The 22,188-nt window shown below is 40.7% G+C and overlaps 1 protein-coding gene and 1 pseudogene across 1 annotated transcript in view; both read right to left on the bottom strand.

Annotated features, from left to right (window-relative positions):
* Window positions 1-20,895, bottom strand: part of VPS4B (vacuolar protein sorting 4 homolog B) — a 34,094-nt gene extending 13,199 nt beyond the window's left edge. Inside the window, exons 1-5 of the mRNA XM_023195181.3 lie at window positions 20,600-20,895; window positions 9,836-9,947; window positions 8,655-8,811; window positions 5,804-5,871; window positions 2,107-2,226 (exon numbers count right to left, since the gene is read on the bottom strand). Of these exons, the coding sequence (XP_023050949.1) occupies window positions 2,107-2,226; window positions 5,804-5,871; window positions 8,655-8,811; window positions 9,836-9,947; window positions 20,600-20,626 (484 nt within the window). The 5' untranslated portion in view covers window positions 20,627-20,895. The remainder of the gene's footprint in view (window positions 1-2,106; window positions 2,227-5,803; window positions 5,872-8,654; window positions 8,812-9,835; window positions 9,948-20,599) is intronic.
* LOC111528445 lies at window positions 13,053-16,924 on the bottom strand (annotated as a pseudogene).
* Window positions 20,896-22,188: the final 1,293 nt, after the last annotated feature.

Here is a 22,188-nt window from a genome sequence, read left to right as displayed (position 1 = left end):
GGATAATTGTTTGAACTCGGGAAGTGGAGGTTGCAGTGAGCCGAGACCTCGAGACCTCGCCATTACATTCCAGCCTGGGCAACAAGAGTGAAACTCTGTCTCAAGAAAAGAAAAAACAAACAAACAAAAACCTGCTAGATGCAAACTATGGATATATACACAATATCTGCAAAAGGATGATACGCAGTTGAGTAGTACTGTTTCACTTAACTGTTACGAAAGCAACTATTACTTGAATTTCATTTTCTTATTTCAAATGTATACATTTACAAATCAGTGTCTAAGTATGGTACATATACCACTGGTATAACATGAAATACTTTTAGGTGGTATACACGTTTTAATTTTTTAACGTGTATTAGGAACACACTTTTGTCACTTATAATAGGCACAAAGTCTTTTCAATAACGTTACTAAGTAAAAATATGTGAGATGATTTAAAGTTCAAATACAGGCAAAATAATCTCTGGTGTTAAAAGTCGAGAAAGATGACCTCTGGGGAGGAATGAGGCAGAAGGCTCCTGCCAGGTCCCTGGCAATGCTGTTATTTCTGGATCTGGTTGATGACACTGGCATGCTTGCTTTGTGATAATTAAGGAAGCCCAACACCCAGGGGCTCCTGTATGTCTCTGTGTATTTATGCTATACTCCAGTAAAAATGCTGTTCTAAAAAATAAGCAAAGAAAAAGTAATGGTACACATACATGGAAAAATTCATGAAGATGATACATAAACGATTTATGTTTGAGAAAAACTGATGTAAGTAATATACCATAAAATGAGTTCAACCATATTCTTGTGCTTTTCTAGGATTACGATGTCAACTTTTATGCTGTTAGTTTCATTCTCCTGAAGTTGGGTTGTAAACTACACCTTGAAGTTAGGTGGACAGTGCGTGACCTACAGGCTTTTTGCTCTTCATCACTGCTCTATATGATATGACTGTGTGGACTGCTCAGTCTGAGGCCTACATTACAGATTTGCTGTTGACATAAACCAACATGTTTGCAAAAGGAAAACCTCTGACCGTCAGATTGTGGGTGTGGCCATATTACAGACACAGGCTATCAGTCACAAGAAGGATAATAATAAAGGAATGGTTTAGCACAGACATATCACTTACTGCTGGAACTAGAACTTGTAAGTTTCCCCGGATGGTAGGTCAGCAATATTCTCTTCACAGTGATAATGAAATGTCGTTTTGCTACTAGAGGATATGCACTTCCTCTGAAGCTGTTAAGTGATTCTTACTTCTCATTTTAAGAAATGGAAATACTCTTTAAAAATTAATACATAACCAGCCGGGTGCGGTGGCTCACGCCTGTAATCCCAGCACTTTCGGAAGCTGAGGCAAGAGGAACACGAGGTCAGGAGATCGAGACCATCCTGGCTAACACGGTGAAACCTGTCTCTACTAAAAAATACAAAAAATTGAGCCGGGCGTGGTGGCGGGCGCCTGTAGTCCCAGCTACTCAGGAGGCTGAGGCAGGAGAATGGCGTGAACCCGGGAGGCGGAGCTTGCAGTGAGTGGATATCGCACCACCGCACTCCAGCCTGGGCGACAGAGCGAGACTCCGTCTTAAAAAAAAAAAAAAAAATTAATACATAACCACTGCAAAAATTCAGATGAGAGTCAAAAGTAAAAATCTCCTATAATCTTATCTCCTAGGCATACATTAATATTTCTATGTCAATCCAATTACACTTACTTCTCAGCATACACATTTAACAAACATGGAATCATACTATTCAGTTTATAACTGCTTTTTGGTCTTTGTAATAGATGTGGACATTCTTCAATAAAATACAATGCAGATTACAATTTATTAATGTAGATGTACACTCTATTTTACTGAGGGCATAGTATTCTACTGCATGTTGGTGAATTACCCTACTGGTTGACATTCAGGTTGTTTTTCAATATATGTACTGCAAATATGGATATGTATAAGAAACAAAACATCTTGTATAAAGATAAATCACCACCTTTTAAGAGTCACAATTTATTTCAGATAATTCATTAGTGACAAGAATGACAATGCTTCGCCTCAGTCATCAATGAATTTTATAAACTCATGAAATGAAATTATTTAAAAGTTATGTCACCTGTAAAAAGATGAGGAAATTTAATAGGCAGTATCACAGCCTCTTTCAGTGCTTCTTTGGCTCCTTCAAGTCCAGCAACGTCACTCCATTTCACATTTGGTCGTTCTATAACAATAGCACCTACAAAAAATTATGTTATCTTTAAATTAAGAAAGATTATTTCACCAAAGTTAGAAGAAAACATGAAATAATGATGTTAAGGAAATGCATTATAAAATTGTCTGGGAAAGTTTTATGTACTAACAATCTTTTTGAGATAGTGTGAGGAGGAAGCAGGTGTTAGGGAGAAGTCAATAGGACTAGGAACCAGGTGGATGACTAGATAACCTGGGGCATGTTTCTTTACCCTTCTGTTTCAGCTTCCTCATTTGTGAAATGAAAATAGTATCATCTTCCCGAACTACTTAGATAGGTTGGTGCAAAAATTAAATGACATAATGAATATTAGGGTGTTTGGAAAAGCACCAAACGTTCCGTAAGTTGGTTATATTTGAATACATTGATTTCGGGGTATCAAAAGTACTTGTTCTACCATTTCTCCTGTTAATCAAAAGAAAAGGGGATCTAATCCTCTCCTCAACCACTGGAAAAAAAAGTGCTTAACAAATTTAACTCAAGATAGGCAGATAGACAGAAGGGAGAAGGAAAAGGGAAGAGGAAAGGAAGAAATGGAAGCAGATGATGGGAAAGAGAGAAAATATACCCCTGCAGATTTGCAATACTTTCCTAAGATTTGCTGAAGTTTCTATTTGGCTGCTAAATAGATCTATTTACAACTTTTGTTAATTAACAAAGTTAACTTACATGGAAGATTTAGCTTCTGAATGCAGTATATTCAAAAGCCAAAGCAACTACTGCAGTAAGAATCCAAGAAGGATGTCTTTTAATATAGCCTACTGACAAATTTTCTAGTTCTCTTTTATCAAAAGCTTTTCTAATTTTCTAGAATATGCAAACTGTTCCACTATAAAAGATGAAGCAGCCTGTTATGAGATAGCATGTATTTAGTTGTCTTAAATGTAACAGAACACCACCACTTATACAATCTATTACTTTATGAAATCAGTTCTACTGATTGTTTCTCCTTGTTAGGAAAGATAATCTGTTACTCTAAGACTAGTTACTCAGCAACTTCCCTAAATTATGAAAATCTTCAGCTACTAGATTAAAATTAAATGAAATCATAAGCATTTTGTATTACAAAAGTTCAGACTACCACAAAGTAAGAAAAAAGTAAATTCACTTCGTCTTTTTTATGTTTCATTAAGATTAGTAATCCTAGGATTTCATGTCAGTTAAACAAAAGTAAACTTATTTTATATATGTACACCATCTGACTAACTCAAGATTTTTTTCTATAAATTTTAAAAATATGTCATGATTTGTTTTCATATATAACTAGTACTTTTAAGTTAAAAGGTGACTTTGGAATGTTTACTGATAAACAATCTCATACTAGACATGGTTTGCAAAATTAAAAAGGGGGGATGGGATTACTGAAACATGCTAACAAATGGAATGTACTTCAGTGATATAAATTTATCCAGTCTTTGACTATACTATTTATTACACTAGTATATTATTTAATCACAAAAATTCACTGAATAAAATTAGCTAACAGAAAACTCAAATCGCAAACCAATTCTTAATTTTAACAAATATACACTTAATATCATAATCTAAAACAGAAGTAAAAGATTTAAAAAACTGTTCAAAAAACGAGGAAAAATTCAAAAAATATGTAATAGTATGAAATCCAGCAGCAAACCATTAAAAAGTAGAAAAAAAAGGATATTCAAACATAAAAGGCTAGGACTCCTTTCATATTCTATTTCATCCTGAAATTTCAAATACATTTCCTCATTTAAATGTTTTAAGTATTTGGTTTTTGTTTGTTTGTTTTACATTTCTGGCCCTTATCATAAGTGATATGGAATTTAGAGAAATCCCTATTAAAAATTGGTTGTATCGGCCAAGAGCGGTGGCTCACAACTGTAATCCCAGCACTTCGGGAGGCTGAAGTGGGCGAATCAGTTGAGCTCAGGAGTTTGAGAGCAGCCTGGGCAACATGGCCAAACCCCATCACTAAAAAAAAAACAAACAAACTCAACTTAGCCAGGCATGGTGGTGTGTGCCTGTGTTCCCAGCTACTTATGAGGCTGAGGTAGGAGAATCCCTGGAACCCAGGAGTTTGAGGCTGCAGTGAGCCATGATTGCGCCACTGCACTCCAGCCTGGGCGACACAGTGAGACTCGGTCTCAGAAAAACAAAAAAGAAAAAAAAAAATGTATCTTTTTCAAAATTAAAGATATACAACTGATTTTTACCTGGGGCAGGGAAACAAAACCAAAACCAAAAGAGCAGACAGAAAAAGTATCTTGCTTTACAACTGGAATAAGGCCACTTGGCACAGACCACTGGGTTACCCAATAAATGCCAACTGAGTGGGCAGTGCATGCCAGCAGTTTCAGGTGGTGGGGACGTGGCAGTGTAAACTCAAGTTTTCGCCCCTGGACTATACCTACCACTGAGGTTGTTGGCACCTAAAGATGTTTTCTATCCTCATTACCTGGTCTGTTGTCAACATATTATCCTACAGTGTTTTCCTACACATCCCAGTAGGGTAGGCAGGAAAAAAGATTACCAAAACGAAGACACTAGTACAGCAAGGCTAGAAGTCTGGTTAAGGTAGGTACTTTCACTACTCAGTAACCAAGTCTGAACCTATAAAATGGAAATCCTTCCCAGTTATGCATTCTATTTGGTAAGATTCAAACGAACAAAATACATACTACCATTGGGTGAGCAAAAAAATTCAATCTGAAAAATCGTTAGATAATTTATTTCAAAGAATAATCAAATCTCAGCAATTAACAAAGCCAGCCAACAAATAGATGCCTTTTTAGATAAACAGAGCTACCATTTATTGAGTCCCTAGGCTTCGTCAGATATATTAGGTAGTTTTTACACCTGTCATTAATCTTAAAAGCCCTGAAAGGAAGCTATTGCTCATTTCTATTTTAGAGATGAGGGACTCTGACTCTGAGAGGCTCGGTCACTCACTCACAATTATAAAGTTTCTAAGTGGCAGACCCTTGAACAGAATGAAGATCTGAATGGAGTCCAAAATCTGTGTCCCCTCCATTATGCCACTATGCTATAGTAGAACAGAATGAAAGGGCTTCACAGGTGTGGAAGGTAAACACAGAAAGCTTAAACACTTAAATGTAAACAGGAGCACTGAAAAGCAGATGAAGAGCAGTTAGGAAACAAAATAAACTATCAATAAGTGAGCTACAGCAATGGCAATAAAAGTCACGTGTAAGTCCTAACTTCTGCTCCCCTCACAGTAGTAAATTTTAATACCATCACATTTTGCAGTGTGCTAAGAGTATAAATGTTACCTTCTCCAAAAGGGGGCAAATAAACAAATCAAAGAGCAAGTTGACTGAGAGCCTTTTAAAAGCAGATACGAAGCCAACAAAACTTTTACTATATAAAAAGGGCCAAACCATGATCCTAGAGGGCAAACCCAAAAAAAATACTCTAAACAAAGCCAGCACATGACTACTGGGAACCAAAGCCAGTTCTTAAACTTCATTTAAATATAGAGGGAGAACAAAAACAATTCAAATAGACAATTCACTTTGAGTCTTTTTAATAGGACAGTAAATTTAAAAATGAAATCTAAAGCAACCTTGAAGTTGATTCTGTAGTTTCTTTTTTTCAGGGTCATCAGATTCTCCTTCCCCATCACTGTCATTCCTAATAAAAAGAATTTAATATATTCAAATGATCACTCATTGCTATCAAATAAGGCAAAAATGAAGGAAAAAATAACCTGAAATATTTGTAATTTAAGTGGCAAAATCAGACATTTACATTAAAAGCTATGCTTACTTAAAGAACATAGTAAATAAAATAGGAAGCAGGCACATTATCATCAATAGAGAATCATGTAAAGGAAAGGGACAAAAAGACCAGAATGAAGTCAGGAACTAGCTCCAAATTCCCATGACATATTTAGGTGTGTATTAATTCATAAATGCATGCCCCACACATCACTCCATGAACGATTCAAGATGAATTACAGGAGACTTGCAAACAACAACAGTGAAAACATCAGGACTGGGCAAGATATAAATTAGAACAAGAGGTCACATTAGGAGGAAAAAAATCGGGAACACTAATTATCTAAGGTACAGAGGTCTACGACCCTTAGTCTGGGGGTTCCAAAGGACAGACGAAGCTTCTTGAGGACAATGAATTACACTCAAAGAACAAGTAGGTCGATCAAGGCATTTCATATCTAGGAATTTATCTTGAGGAAATAATTTTAGAAAAGTTCAAGGATTTGACCATAAGGATAATCACACACACACCCTTTGCAAAAAGGGAAAAAGTAACATATTATAGGGACTAGCATATGACAGGATACATTGCAACATTTAAAAGCGATGTAGAAATAGTTTATTGGAAAGATGTTCCTGATACAATGTTAAGTATAAAAGTGATAAAGCCAAAAATAAGGCATTATATCATTTTAAAAACAACAACATATAAAGGGGGATAAAAGCATGACATTTTATGCCAAAACGGAATTGCCTTGGTTATCACAGGATGGTGGGGCTGTGGGTGAGGCAGACACTGCAAAACAGATTCACTTGACGCTCACTTTAACCTCCAACTATCATGCTGTCCAGTACCATAAAGACTGTCCTTATTAAAAACAAACTGCCGTTTCTCATCTCCCTTGCAGTTAGGGTTCCACATGAGACCTAAATTCTTCCAAGAAGGTGGGGGCTGCTCACAAGGAGACAGAATCTTCAGGTGAAGGCACTGGTTTTGCTGAGGGAGCTGCGCAGAGGTTTTACTGCCTGCTCCCAAGCACCATCAGTGTTAGCAGAGTTCTTGGCAACAGTGGGATCCCTACTTGAACAACCTTGGTACTGTTGGCCATTTCTCCTTGTGATCCAAGTCTGATTCCCTGGCCCCACTATTCTGTAAGGTAATACCTATAATACATCCCTTTTTGCTTAAATGAGCCAAAGTGGGTCCTACTGTAAAGGAAGACTGCTGTTCAGTACAGGAGAAAAACTGGCATCACCTTGTCAGGTAATTGTCTCAGGAGAGATCCTTACAGGATTTTCAAGCACGACCAGAAGAGCTTCTATGGACAAGGGAAGAGAAGTTTCTGCTGTCAAGGGGGTTTCAGTGACAGCTGGAGGTCCCAGGCAGTCACGGTCAACTAAATTCTTCCCAATATTTTCACTTCATGTTTGGAGTCCCTGTTTTATACTAAATGTCCTCACTTTCACGTAAGAAACCCTAAGTTGAAATTCAATAATTCATCAGATCGGACTATCACCTGATTTTTGTTATGTCAATGTTATCGATGAAGAAGATAAAATGTTGTTCGGGTCTCACAGAAACTCCCTAGTTCCCCGATCACATCTTGAACACAGAATATAAAACCTTGAGCTTAAGCTTATCATTTCCTTCAAACTCTGCCACTTAGAGTTTGGAGCAGCCAAGTCAACGCTGGTTCTTATATTCCTCATGTCCTTCTAAACAGTCAAAGCCCCAAAGCACTGCCTAAAAGGCACTTCATTCCTTGTGACCACAGGGTATCGTTTAAGTAACTTGCGCCACTGCATACCATGAACAATGAGAACCATATCCTCTAAAGCTGAGCAGAACCTCCCTGCTTTCAAACCCAACCAGGCCAGATAACTCCATCCCAGAGTCTCATTTTCTTAAGGATGTGTTACCTGGAACTACTGGCATCAATTAATAGGAGAGCCAGAGAGGATGTGGTTAGAATACGTTCCCAGTGCTGAGCACAAACTTGGCATGCATACGTCATGTACTGGATAAACAAATTCTGCATCTAGAAGTGATACATCCCCCATCTAGGAAGACATGCCAAAAATCGGTTTCAATGTTTATAAGTTATGTTGTGCTGTGTTGTTTTCTTTACAATGACGACATAAAGCAAGTCTAACACAAATTCACATCAAAAAATTTTGCATAAGGTAGCTGAAAAAAATTTACATTGTTGGAGTTACTTTTCATTTTTTCCATATGGTCAAAGGTTTAATTTTCAGGTCACTCCTATAATCTTAAGCTTCGATATTAGCTAAAGGCCAGAGGGTAACTGAGTGCTGTTCCTACAAGCATTCTCCCCTACTACTGGCAGGCAGTCAGGAAGGGTTGTTTGAGGAATATCATCCATTAAGCTTGGCAAACTAGGGGTCAGCAGACTTTTTTTGTAAAGGACCAAACAAGTAAATATTTTAGGTTTCATGGGACACACGGTCTCCACACAACCACACAACTTTGTTGTCATGGCATGAAAGCAGCCCTAGACAACAATATGTAAAAGAATGGGCAAGACTGTTCTGATAAAACTTATTACAAAAACAGGCAGCTGGGCAGCTTTGGCCCATGAGCCACAGTTTGCTGACACCTGTTTTAATCAAAAGAAATTTATTTCACAAATCGAAAGCTAAAAGCCACAATAAAATTGAACAATTTTAAACACGTACCCCTTCTCATCTGCTGGACTCGGCTGTCCTTCTTTCACTGGCTTCTGTGCTTTTTTCTCTTTATTTTTCAGGTACTCCTTTAGTTTTTCTGCTCTATCAAGATATTCTGTACACTTTGCCCTGATACTTTGCTTGGCTTTATCACCCTGTGCTTCATCTATTAAAGGGAAATGAGAGAGATTTTTTTTCCATTAGTATTCTGTGTAGAAAGGTTTGAACTCTTAAATATGTATTTTTTAGACAAAGAAATTCTACGTTGGGAGAAGGAGGGAAGATCATCTCTAACTCATTGTAGTCAATGATTATCACCTCTTTTCTACCCCTTCCCCCAGCAGGGTTGGAGACCAACAGTGGGTCTGAGTCAGAAACAATCTGAGCAAGACAGCAGGGTATTTTAAGTTAATGTTAACTAACAGGAAATTATTTAATATTCTGAAGCTTTCACACTCTTCCCTTACATTTTTTGCAGATAGTTCAAAGTTGCTTGTCTTCCACAAACCCAATTATAAGAAAGACAAATAGAAGGAAAGCAGTATGAATCATTTCCATGAATGCCACAAAAGCTTTATTTCAGAAGAGTAAAGTGATGGAAATCCCATACATTCTGTGTAATACCAATGTCATACTTTTACTACATGAAGGCCTCTGTCACAGTTGTTTTCAGTGTGAACTTTGGCAACACATGCAGTAGATGGGATGAGCCCCACATAGTACAGGTTATGACTCATTCTTAGTTTCACTTTAACATAAAACCTCAAAACTAAATGAGAGAAGTTCAAAAGAACATCTTCAATTATCCAACTACATTCCATTTAAAAGCCATGAAGGCTGAGGTTTTATCCATTTTTTTCTATTGTATCCCCAGTGCCTTCCACATGGTAAACACGCAATACATATCTGTAAAGACACAAATAAAATGTCTCCCAATCTATTTTCCTCTGACTATACTACATTTTAAGATGTTTAGGTATACCAAGTAATAACTATGATGGCTGTCACATCTGCTAGCTAAGTCTCATAACTTAAAAATCACTAGAAAGAAAGTGGACTCTTTTTTTTTTAATTTTTTTAACAAATGGATAGTTTAGAATTTTCTGGCATTATATTTCAATTTTTTAGATATGAAATAGAATAAATTTTTCTTTTTGTGTTTTTAAATAAAATATAACCGATGGCCTCACATTTCACGACATGAAGAAAATACTGCACAGCATGCTGGTAGAGCTGAAGGGCTTCTTCGTAGTTCCCAGCCTTGTCTTCTTGCGCTGCTTTGCTAGCCAGATCTATCGCTTTCTGTTTGAGGGAGGCAAAATAATAACATTTAAATCAAAGCATAAACATATATTTGAAGTAAATAATCACATTGAAAGTTTTTTTTTTTTTTTTTTTTTAAGCTTCTTAGCCTGCTGGGCTGTTAAAGAAAACAAACAAAAATAAGTAAAAAATAAACAATAACTAAAAAAATCATTTTTTTCTATCCCACAACTAGATTTTATTATAAATTACAATTTGATAAGATGCAAATTATATTTGTTATATGAATAAATGTTACTATTACTTTAGTACCCATCGCTAACATTTACATATAATTTTCACTTAGCTAAAGTTAATTTTAGGGCTAACAAGAAATAATAGAATCTCAAAATTCAAACTAAACAAGTATTTAGGGAAATTCTAAAAAATTAAATGCTGCTTTAATCTAAAAGATATAACAACAGTGGAGATGTAAATGGGGTGAAACCCCTTCAGAAGCAATGGGGCAATGAAATATCAAGAATCTGAAAAACATTCATATATTTCAATCCAGTAATTAACTAAAAGGTTTACTGAGCAAAGATATTAACCAGAGAGGTCTTTCAAATAACAAAAACAAAACCTGGAAACCTAAATCATAAAGATGCCACAAAACAGAATATCAAAGGATCCCTAAAATAATATTAAGAAATAATTGTAATAACATAGAAAGTGCTAATAATGGGCATTTTTAAAAAGCAGGACACAACTTTTTATATATAGCATGAATTTATTTGAAACAACAGCAAAAAAAAAAAAAAAACCCACAAAAAAACAGCACAGGAAAAAGATGGGAAGGAAATTTAACAGAGCTTATCTTTGATAAAACTTCATAGATTTTTCATTTTCTCCTTTTTCACATCTTCTAAAAAACATGGACTACTTTCGTGGAATTTTTTTTAAAAACCTCCCAGAAATAAATCCATACTAATAAAGCCAAGAGATTTTTGAAAATGATGCAGTCAGTCAGTCAATGGCACCGAGTCAGGCTTTTGAAGAAGTGGTGCTAGAGGAACTAGACATCCATAAGCATACACCTAAAAGAATCCTGACTTAAACTTAATACTTCCTGCAAAAATTAACTCAAACATGGATTACAGAATTAAATGTAAAACTACAAATTTTTATTCTTATTTATTTTGTTGAGACGGGGCTCCATCTCACTATGTTGCCCAAGCTAGCCTCAAACTCCTGGGCTCAAGTGATCATCCTGCATCAGCCTCCCCAAGTAGCAGGACCACAGGTGCACACCACTGCACCCAGCTAAAACTCTTAGAAAAAACATGGAAATCTTAGGATCTGGGGCTGGGCAAAGAGTTCTTAGATTTGACATCAAAAGCATACTATATAAAAGAAAAAAAAATGGTAACTGGACCTCACGACAAAACTTTTGCTCTCTGAAAGATTTTGTTAAAAGGATGAAAAGACAATCTATAGACTGGGAGAAATATTTGCAAAACATATCTAACAAAGAACCAGTATCGAGAATATATAAAGAACTCTCAAAATGTAACACATATCTTCATGTGATAAAACTACACAAACACAACCATACCCACACACATAAAAACACACGAGGACAAGTAAAACTGGGAAAATATGAGTAAGAGTGGTGGAATATATTCATGTCAATATCCTGGTTGTGATATTGTCCCAGTTCTACAAGATGCTGCCGCTGGAGACAACTGGATAAAGGGAATGCCGGATTCTCTGTATTTCTTACAACTGCATGTGAATCTACAATTATCTCAAACTAAAATTCTCCTGAGCTCAGGAGTTCACGACCAGCCTGGGCAACACAGTGAAACCCCGTCTCTACTAAAATAAAAAAAATTGGCCAGGCATAGCGGCATGCGCCTGTAGTCCCAGCTACTTGGGAAACTGAGGCAGGAGAATTGCCTGAACCCGGGAGGCGGAGGTTGCAGTGAGCCGAGATCATGCCACTGCACTCCAGCCCGGGCAACAGAGTAAGACTCCATCTCAAAAAAATAAATAAATAAATAATTATATTTAATTTTTTAAAATATGCACAGACACATACAAATAAAGGGCAAACATTATTTACTAAAACATTCCAACTGGGTTAATTTAGGTCGTAAAACTATTCAACAGAAATAGGTGCCAGTAAAAAAAAAAAAAAGAGATAGTTGTTAGAGATATTAAAAAGTACATAACGTAAGCAAAAAATCATTCAAACAATGCAAAAAACCAATTATGTGTAAGAATATTACATTCTGGGGCAGTGGAGCATGGTAGCTGGGCTGAGACCTGTAAATGGGAGGAACAGGTCTCCCACTGGAAGACCATGCTTCCTCTATTACAGTGGGGAAGAAAAATAAATGGTTTATTTTAGAATTGATAAAATGTAATAGTTACGTGTCTCACAGTTCAAGTAGCCTAAATTCAAAGCTAAATTTCCAAAAGTCTCATCAGCTAGCATTTGAATATAAAACATGCAGTCACATAGTCAAGTGGTGGTTAGGTGAGACTGGCCATATAAAAATGCATTATGGCTGGGTCCGGTGGCTCATGCCTGTAATCCCAGCAGTTTGGGAGGCCAAGGAGGACGAATCACTTGAGGTCAGGAGTTTGAGACCAGCCTGGCCACCATAATGAAACCCCAACTCTAAAAATACAAAAAATAGCCAGGCACCTGTAATTGGGAGGCTGAGTCAGGAGAATCGCTTGAATCCGGGAGACGGAGGTTGCAGTGAGCCGAGATCACACCACTGCACTCTAGCTTGGGTGACAGAGCAAGACTCTGTCTCAAAAAAGAAAAAAAAAATGTATCTCAAAGTTTCAGTGGTTAAGCTACATAGCAAAAATAAATCCTTTTTCTTTACTGTTTTTGTTTCGTTTTTTGTTTTTGTTTTTTGAGATGGAGTCTCGCTCTTGTTGCCCAGACTGGAGTGCAGTGGCGCCATCTTGGCTCACTGCAATCTCTGCCTCCCAGGTTCATGCGATTCTCCTGCCTCAGCCTCTCCAGTGGCTGGGATTACAGGCGCCCCCACCATACTTGGCTAATTTTTGTATTTTTGGGAGAGATGGGGTTTCACCATGTTGGCCAGGCTGGCTTCAAAGCCCTGACTTCAGGTGATCCACCCGCCTCAGCCTCCCAAAGTGCTGGGATACCAGGCGTGAGCCACCATGCCTGGCCTAGAAATAAGTTCTTTCTTATCCTAACTATAATTTTCTTCTCAGGTGATTTTGAAATGCTGTGCCACTCACCTCTTCAGCCACTTGTTCCTCTCATTCAGTCAGGTCTCACTGTGGCACCACACTGATTTTTATTAAGGTAAGTAAATCTCTTACACTGCAGTGGGTATTATTTAAGCATCTAGCTCCAAACATAGTAATTCAACCGGCCTTTCCCTGTTGATGAGAATGTCTGTATGTGGCTTCTGAGCACTTGAAATGTGGCTAGTGTGACTGAGGAGTGAGTTTATGTAATTAAAATTAAAATAGCCACATGTAGCCACTGTACTGAATGGCACATGTTAAATCTTTAATCAAAGACGATGAATTAAGAGGATATGCATCTATTTTTTTCCGCTGATGAATGCCCCATCTCAACCTTATTTCTGTTAACATTTTCCATCTGAAATAAAATTAACCACGTCGGTTAGCATTTTTCATTTGAAATAAAATTAACCATGTCTTCTATGGTCTCTATAGTTAATTCTGGAGAGCTAATTATTTTATTTTTCATTCTAGAAAGCGTTACCGGAGAGATCCATAGAAAGGACATCCACGCACTTCCATTAGTTTCTTGACGGACATGTTTTACTCTCTATCCTTCTGCAAGACGCTGGCTACTGCTATCTCAAAGTCCTCCTGGGTGACACGGACTCGCTGTTCCCTCAGGGCATATATGGTGGCTTCTCTGTGTATGACTTTCACTTCAGCCCCTGATGCTCCTGGCAAAAGCTCAGCAATTTTTCTCTGGTTGATCCCCTGGGTCAGGTTCCTTTTCAGAAAATGGATCTTCAAAATGTCCAGCTGGAATTCAATTTTTCTGTTGACGTGCCCTGAGCGAAGCAGCGGTCCACGATAACCTCCATCTTCTTGGTGGCCTCAAAGCTGTCCAGCTGGTTGTGCAGCTCCAGCACGATGTGCACTTCACTGTCCCCTCCACAACTCACCTCCAGCTGCGAGGAGCTGATGGAGCTGATGATAGATGGCAGGTCCTCATGCCATGACAGACAGCTCCCTCACCATTCTTGGCTCTTCCCTGATGAATTTCTGTACCAATTCTGAGCCAGGGATATAAAGAGAAGTACAGTCTATATTATCAGCCATGACCCAGGCAAACAGTGTCTTCCCAGTGCCTACAGGTCCATACAGCAGGACCGCCTTGGGTTGTGCGATACCCAGTGCTTCAAAGAGCTTGGGATGCTTAACAGGTGGCTCGATCACTTCTCTGATGTCCTTACTCTGCTTGTCCAGTCCACCAATCATCTCTTAAATCAAGGCTGGCACCTTCTCCACCATCAATGGTGACACCAGTGGGTCTACTTTGTTGGGTACGATGCTGTGCAGTGTGTAGCTATCATTTCTGAGCGCCACCTGGCAACTGGGTCTCATGTCATTGATGTCGCTGTTTCTGTCCACATCTAAGACAAACTTGCCCTTGGGATACACCTTGACTAACACTTTCTCCATATCCATGGCCCGGACTACTTCCCTCATACAGGAGCCCTGTTCCGGCAGCAGCTGCAGCTCCTCCTGCAATAGGCGAACTTTTGCATTCAGTTCATTCTTTTGTGCCTGCAGCCTCTGGAGGTATTGGCTCTTATCATTCACAACTGACTGGAGTTCTTCAGTTCTTCAGTCTCAGACAGATAATACTGGCAGAGTCTGCTGCCTGTCTTCCCCTCTTCCGGCTCCATCTGCTCTGGTCCATCAAACATTATCTTCCCTCTTCAGCCAGAGCTAATTTTGTTTCTGAATATAATCCTCCACCCTCTCCCTTGCTAATACCCTAGTTCAATCTGCTATCATATATGTCAAAACTACCATCCAGCCTCGTGAGTGGTCAGTTTGTTCCCACCCTTGCTACCTGAAGACATACAAGGCAACCTTCGATGGCTTCCCGTTGAAAAGAATAAAATCCTGATGCTGGAGCTGACCTAAAAGGTCTGAAATAACCTGAGCCCTAGCTACATGTGGTTCTCCTCTGAACCCTAGAATCCTCCTGCACTCAGGCAGCCTGAGCAGTTGGATCCCTCCACCTAGAAAGTTCTTCCTTCCTTTCCCCAGATAGATGCATGATGTCTCCTTTTCAGTCCTAGTTCAGATGGCAAGTCCTCAGAGAGGCCCTCCCTAATTTGCTATAGAAAAGGCTGTACCTCATCCCTGCTCTCTGCTATCTGCCCCCGCTGCACTCTCTCATCCTATTACTGTCATTATATTTACCTGTACACTCACCCACTGGCTGTCTCCTTTCGGGAGGTAGGCTCCATGAGGACAGGACTTCACCTTGAGCTCCCCACGCCTAGAATGGTGCTAGCATACAATGGGTACTCAAAATTGTTTAACGAATGAAAAAAAAATTCCCCGCCTCCTTTTTCAGTATCTTCTTCCTTTTAATTACTTCACTTTTGTCATTCTTAACATTTCTCTCCACTAGATATTTCCATCAACATACAAACAGCCCTCCTTTAAAAAGTCTTATTTGATAACAAAACACTGTTCAGTGTTAGTTCTGTTTCTCTGCTACCTTCTAGAGTCAAAAATCTCACCAGAGTGGCCTGTATTCTCTTTCCCTTATCACGTAATAAAACGGCTCCTATAAAGGCTCTCTAGGATGCTAGATCCAAATACCAGCTCTGTCTTCTCAACCTTCTGACACTGAAAGTTGATTATTTCCTCCTTCTTGGACACTGTCCTCTGCTGAGTCCCCCACTACCACTTGGCTGGTCTTCCTCCTACCACTCTGGCAGCTCCTTCTCAGTCTCCTTCATTGATTCTCTCTCTCATATGTGACAATGAAGTATATTCATCAGGTGTGGGCTGGGACTCACCACCCTACGTGGTTTGCAGTGACCTAAGGCTGATGATCTGTGTGTGTGTGTGTGTGTGTGTGTGTGTGCGCGCACGCGTGCATGTGTGTGTTTCTGAGCACGCAGATGGTTTTTTTGTTTTTCTTTCCATTTATTGGCCTCTCTCTCCCGTTAGAATGTAAGCTCCAGGAGAACAGCAGTTACTTCTGTTGTCTTCACTTCTTTATATTCCCAGAGTCTACCATAGTGGCTGACACAAGACTGAATGACGCGTATCACCCCAGGATCAGTCAGGATCCAGTTATCAATATGGAAGTATAAAGGTTGGGAACATGTGGAATTGTCCTTTTCCACTTAGGAGACCCAGACACATCCACCTTAGAAAACCCTGAGAAATGGGATAAATTCTACAATTACCTGCCTCAGGAGAAAAGGTGTCCCAGGCCCTGTCTGTCCAGACCAATTCTTTCTCCTCTGCTGTGGAGCTGATCCCCACCTTCCCCCGCTGACATTTACTCCATCAATGACATGCCTATCATCTGTTCTCTCCAACCTTTCCTTTTTTCCCTCAGCAGAAAAATGTGTTGTCCTATCTCAGACTCACATCTGCAGAACACAAACTACACACCATCTCTCATCAGCTCCTTGGTTCTCCTCTCCCTACATCTCACTCATCTCTTTGCCTCCACATCAAAATCCCAAACACCCACATTCATCCCAGTTTCCTGATCTGCTATTTCTCACACAGCAATGCTTTCTGCCTCCTGATAGCCAAATCTTATGCTTATCTCACTCCCTCTCCGCAGCACTTAACACACACAACAAATACCCTGACAGTGTCTCCTTGCTTGGCTGTCATGACATCATTTTCTTCTGGTTTTAGTCTTTTTTTTTTTTTTTTTAAGACAGGGTCTCACTGTGTCACCCAGGCTGGAGTACAGAGGTGTGATCACAGCTCACTTTAACCTCCACCTCCTGGGCTCGAGCCATCCTCCCACCTCAGCCTCTGGAGTAGCTGGGACTACAGGCATGCACCACTACACTCAGCTAATTTTTGTAGAGAGGGGGTTTCACCACGTTGCCCAGACTGGTCTCGAAGTCCAGAGCTCAAGCAATCCACCTGCCTCGGCCTCCCAAAATGCTGGAATTACAGATGTGAGCCACCGCACCTGGCATGGTTTTACTTTTGATTAACAATTCTTTTCCAGGCTCCCGTTTCTCTCTCATTAAATGTCGCTAATCCATAGAATTTCTACCTTGGTCTTTGTTTTGGCTTATTCTGTATACTCTCCAGGATGTGACTCTGTATGCCTACAAGCTCTACTACCACCTGTACGCTAATAATTCCCAAATCCTTATTTCCAGCCTAGTTCACTCTCGCTAGTTCTACACATGTGTATGCAAATATTCACCGACATTTCCATTTGATTGTCTCCACAAGCAACTAAAACTCAACAAGTTTAGAACCAAATTATTTTGCTCCCTTGCCCTGGCCCCAAATATCTCTCCTTTTGTATTCCCAGAACCAATCCCTACCTACTCAGATACCAACCCCGAAATCTGGGAGAAAACCCAGACTATTCCTCCTCCCTTTCAAAATGCAGCTACAGCCGGGAGCGGTGGCTCACGCCTGTAATTTCAGAAGTTTGGGAGGCCGAGGTGGGGGGGATCACCTGAGTTCAGGAGTTTGAGACCCACCTGGCCAACACAGTGAAACTCCGTCTCTACTAAAAATACAAAAATTAGCTAGGTGTGTGGTGCATCCCTGTAATCCCAGCTGCTACTTGGGGGCGCTGAGGCAGGAGAACAGCTTGAACCCGGGAGATGGAGGTTACCATAAGCCGAGATCATGCCACTGCACTCCTGCCTGGGCAATAGAGTGAGACTCTGTCTCAAAAAAAAAAAAAAGAAAAAGAAAAAAATGCAGATACAAGTTTGACTCTTCTCCATCTTCAATTTTTCTCCTCTGATCAATCCTTTTCACTTTGGCCCCTCACCGCCTTCCATCACACAGACCTTGCCTCCTTGACTAGTACAATATACTGTAATAAAAGTTATGTGAATGTGGTTTATCTCTCTCAGCATCTTATTGTATTGTTCTCAACCTTCTTGTGATTATGTGAAATAATAAAATGCCTACGTGATGACATGAAGTGAAGTGAATGACACAGGCATTGTGACACTGTGTTTCAAAATTATGAACTATTTATTCTGGAATATTTCATTTTGGACCCAGGTTAACTGTGGGTTATTGAAACTGTGGAAAGTAAAACCACAGAGAAGTGGAGACTACTGTGTAGCTTTATTACATTATTATATAATCTTGATTTTTAGTTATCTGCATTCCCTCATTAGATTATAAGCATCTGGCCACAGAGATTTTTGCCTTGTTCAGCACGAAGTTAACCATTACATGGATATTAATCCAAATTTCCTAGGTTAGAAGGTTGAAAAGGTTGAATGAGAAAGCACACATGTGAACCCACCACTAACAAAATTACAATTCAAGATCCCTCCTGCTTAACAGTAACAATTATGCCTTTAATGTTGGTCAGTCTCTGGCTGACGCACTGAAGAACAGCCAACAGTCCAATTCAAATACGATGCATTCTAGGGCTGGGCACGGTGGCTCACACCTGTAATCCCAGCACTTTGGGAGGCTAAGGCGGGTGGATCACTTGAGGTCAGGAGTTCAAGACCAGCCTGGCCAACATGGTGAAATGCTGTCTCTACTAAAAATAGAAAAAATTAGCCGGGCGTGGTGGCAAGTGCCTGTAATCCTAGCTACTTGGGAGGCTGAGGCACGAGAATCACTTGAACCTGGGAGGTGGAGGTTGCAGTCAGCTAAGATCATGCTGCTGCACTCCAGTCTGGGCAACAGAGCAAGACTGTCTCAAAACAACAACAACAAAAACCTGCAAATGATGAAGATTATGTTGTAGAGTACCGAAATCACATGCGAAGTCTCTGACAAATGAAAAGTTGGTGAAATAAAAATTGTTAAAAAGCCAATGATGACAAGATGGGCACTTCAGAAGGGTCACCTTTAATACTCAAGGGAAAAACACTTTTACCAAATGACCAACGCTTTTTCCAAATACGTTTACCAAAAAGAACCTTTCCAAATAGGACTACAAAAAGCTACAAAAAACTCACGTGAAGATTGCTGAATCTTAGTTTAATACAATCTTGGTGAAAAAGATACAGTCGGCCGGGGGCGGTGGCTCACGCCTGTAATCCCAGCACTTTGGAAGACTGAGGTGGGCGGATCAACATGGTGAAACCTCATCTCTACTAAAAATACAAAAATTAGCCAGGCGTGGTGTGGGCAACTGTAGTCCCAGCTACTCGGGAGGCTGAGGCAGGAGAATCGCTTGAACCCGGGAGATGGAGGTTGTAATGAGCTGAGATCGAGCCACTGCACTCCAGCCTGGGCGACAGAGCAAGACTCCGTTTTTTTAAAAAAAAAGAAAGAAAGAAAGAAAAGAAAAAAAGACACAGACAAATCAACACTTGACTTATTCTACAAAACGAGTCATTGTTGCAATTATACAATTATTTTGTGAAAGATTAAAAAAATTATTTTCATAATCTTCTAGGTCGATTTTCAAGACGAAAGTCCCAAGCAAGCCTCCTTTCCCACTCTTTTTGCGTATGCGTGCGTGAAATTTTAATCTCTGTTTAAGTAGGTCTACTTTGAGTGGTCTTTCTTCAGAATCAATTATCACGGACTAAGGAGTTCTTCCATTACCTTTGATGCCTCTATCAGGCATCAAAGCACTCCAATAAATGCTTGTTCCAACAACCTACCGGAAGTCCAAGACGGGGATTCAATACAAGTATTTTAGGCTACTCTTTCTTTCCTTATTGACTTACTGGACTGGGAGTCCTCTACATTAAGCCACATTACATTCTAAACTCCACTGAAGCCCTAGATCCATTCTGGGGATGGAAGACACCATTACATGAATTTCTTTTCTGAAAGAATTCCATTCCACAGAAGACTAACGATTAAGCCTAAAATCATAAGATTCCATGATTTGTGTACAAAACACTGTGCTCATTGTGGTAGAAGAGAGGAACTGGAGCCACACAGAAGTTTAAGAATACTCCTCGATCTTACACACTACAATCTGGGAGCCACAGGAGACTGCACATAAATTCAATGACTTCACGGAGATTGTATGTAGGCTGGCTGTAATCTCAGATTCTTAGTCTGTTCCCATATTTCTACTCACCTGACAGCTCAGAATGAAGGTGTCTACTGTCAGCTTGAGAAACTAAGACCGACCTATGACCACTCTATTTTCAACTGGTCTAGAACAGGGCTTTGCAAAAATTACGTTCTTTCTCCCTTAACCCTGATTGGAGAGACCTGCCCAGATCTTGGCTGGTTTGGGGACGTGAAAACCCAACAAAAGGGAAGAATATCACAAAGTCAGTGGCTCGGGAGACCCCAAGAGCGGGTCAGAAAAAACTTTTCCGCTGGAAAACGGGCCTCTCTCCCACCTGCGGCAGGTCCCCGGACCCGCCCTCCTCCTTCCCGACCACAGGCGCGGCCGCTTCCTCCCTTCTCCCCGCCCCCCACCCGCTTCTCGCGCCTCCCCTGGGTCCCAGCTCCCTAGGGGGACGGGAGATAAGCAATGATACCTGGAGGTTGGGCGAAGTGGATGACATGGCGGAGTTCCCAGGCGGTTCCCAAGGGGAACGAGGGGCGAGAAGAGCCAACAGCAGCGACGTCGAACCGCGCCCAGGGTAACAGCCCCCAAACTGGGGAGGCCGGTGGTTCTTGGACCGCGAGCAGCAGCCGCCCTTCGGGAACTTGTTTTCAGACAACACTCTCTCCACCAGCACTTGGACCCTCCCCACCAAACTTCCGCAATCCCGACCCCTCTAGGTTCTGGTCCCGCCTCTGCTCCGGGCACTTCCGATTTCGTCATCAGCACGCGCGCACCCAGTCACCAGACTCCCTTCTCTCGCCACAGCGCAGGCCCTCCCTAGGCCGGGAGAAGTAGCCTGGAACGCGATCGAGCCTTGGCGGAAGTCGGGCTCGGCGCAGGCGCACTGAGACTCTGGCCTAGGGGCGGGGCGGCAGCCTGGCGGACCTAGGATAGCGCAAGCGCGGAAGCACAGAGCCGGTTTTGTTTGTTTGTTTCTTTTTTTTGTTGTTGTTGTCGTTGTTTGTTTGTTTGTTTCCCCACCCCCGGGGACGTCTTTTACTTTGAGATGAATTATTGGCCCTGGCTCCCTTCCCTCCTCATCTACGTGCCTTGTTGCCTCTCAGCGTTTGAGTGAAAAACTGATCCATTTCCAAGACCCGCTGACTGGGGGCTTTGGGCCTGTGACTGCGCCTCCCTCACTCCGTGTCCTCTGTGGAATGGGGGCGATCACAGTCCTCGTCTCGGTGGTGAATAATTCAGGAGGGAGTGCGCGGTGAGGCGGCTGCACAGCGATGCGCTAGCAGTCAGGCCGCGGGCGGGTCGGCGCTCGTTCCTGCTTGTTCTTCCCACGCCACTCGGCATCTTCCAAATGACTGTTGTGTTGGGAAGATGAACGTAAATAAGGCGTGGACGGCCGCTGTCCTCGAGTATATGTTCTGAGAGGGAAACACTTGTCCTGTAAAATGGGCATTATGCCAGTTATGTTTACAGGCAAATAGCTTGAGGTTAAATGCGTCAGGGATTAGAGGCAGAACCAAGGTAAAACCCTTTCTCAGCCTTCCTGTGGTTTGCAGCCACCACTACCCTTTTCTTCTTTTCATAGTTAACCTTCTCAAAGGAAAGCAACGTAGATGTTTAATCACTCCATCATTTTTTTCTCACTCATTCCTTAATTTTTTCTAATCTGACATCTCCGAAAGAATTAAAGTCTTCTTCTCCTTCCTCTTCATTGGTATTGTCAACTACCCCGTTCTTATTTGTCCGGCTTCCTCATGTTCCTTTTCTACTTCCTTTACTGTCTCCCTTTCTTACTCCTCCCTGAGCTGAAGCTGAATTTACTCAAGAGTCTGATGGCCTCTTCTCTCTTTCTTCTCCACCTCTGCTCATCTTATTCTCTTCTTGAGCTTCAGCTACCAATAGACTAGAAGTCGCTTCAAATCTGGATTTCTAGACCCACCCCATCCCCTGCCCAGCATTTACAACAGCCTCCCAGAGGTTTCCTTCACAGGTTTTTTCTGCAAGACAAATTCAACATACTCAAATTAATTTACCTTCTACCCTAAACTTCTTTCTCTGGTC

The sequence above is a fragment of the Piliocolobus tephrosceles genome, chromosome 18 (assembly GCF_002776525.5).
Source record: "Piliocolobus tephrosceles isolate RC106 chromosome 18, ASM277652v3, whole genome shotgun sequence".
In the NCBI taxonomy this organism is placed as follows: Eukaryota; Metazoa; Chordata; class Mammalia; order Primates; family Cercopithecidae; genus Piliocolobus; species Piliocolobus tephrosceles.
The sequence above is the reverse complement of the archived record's forward strand: the minus strand, read 5'-3'. Positions and strand labels throughout refer to the sequence as shown.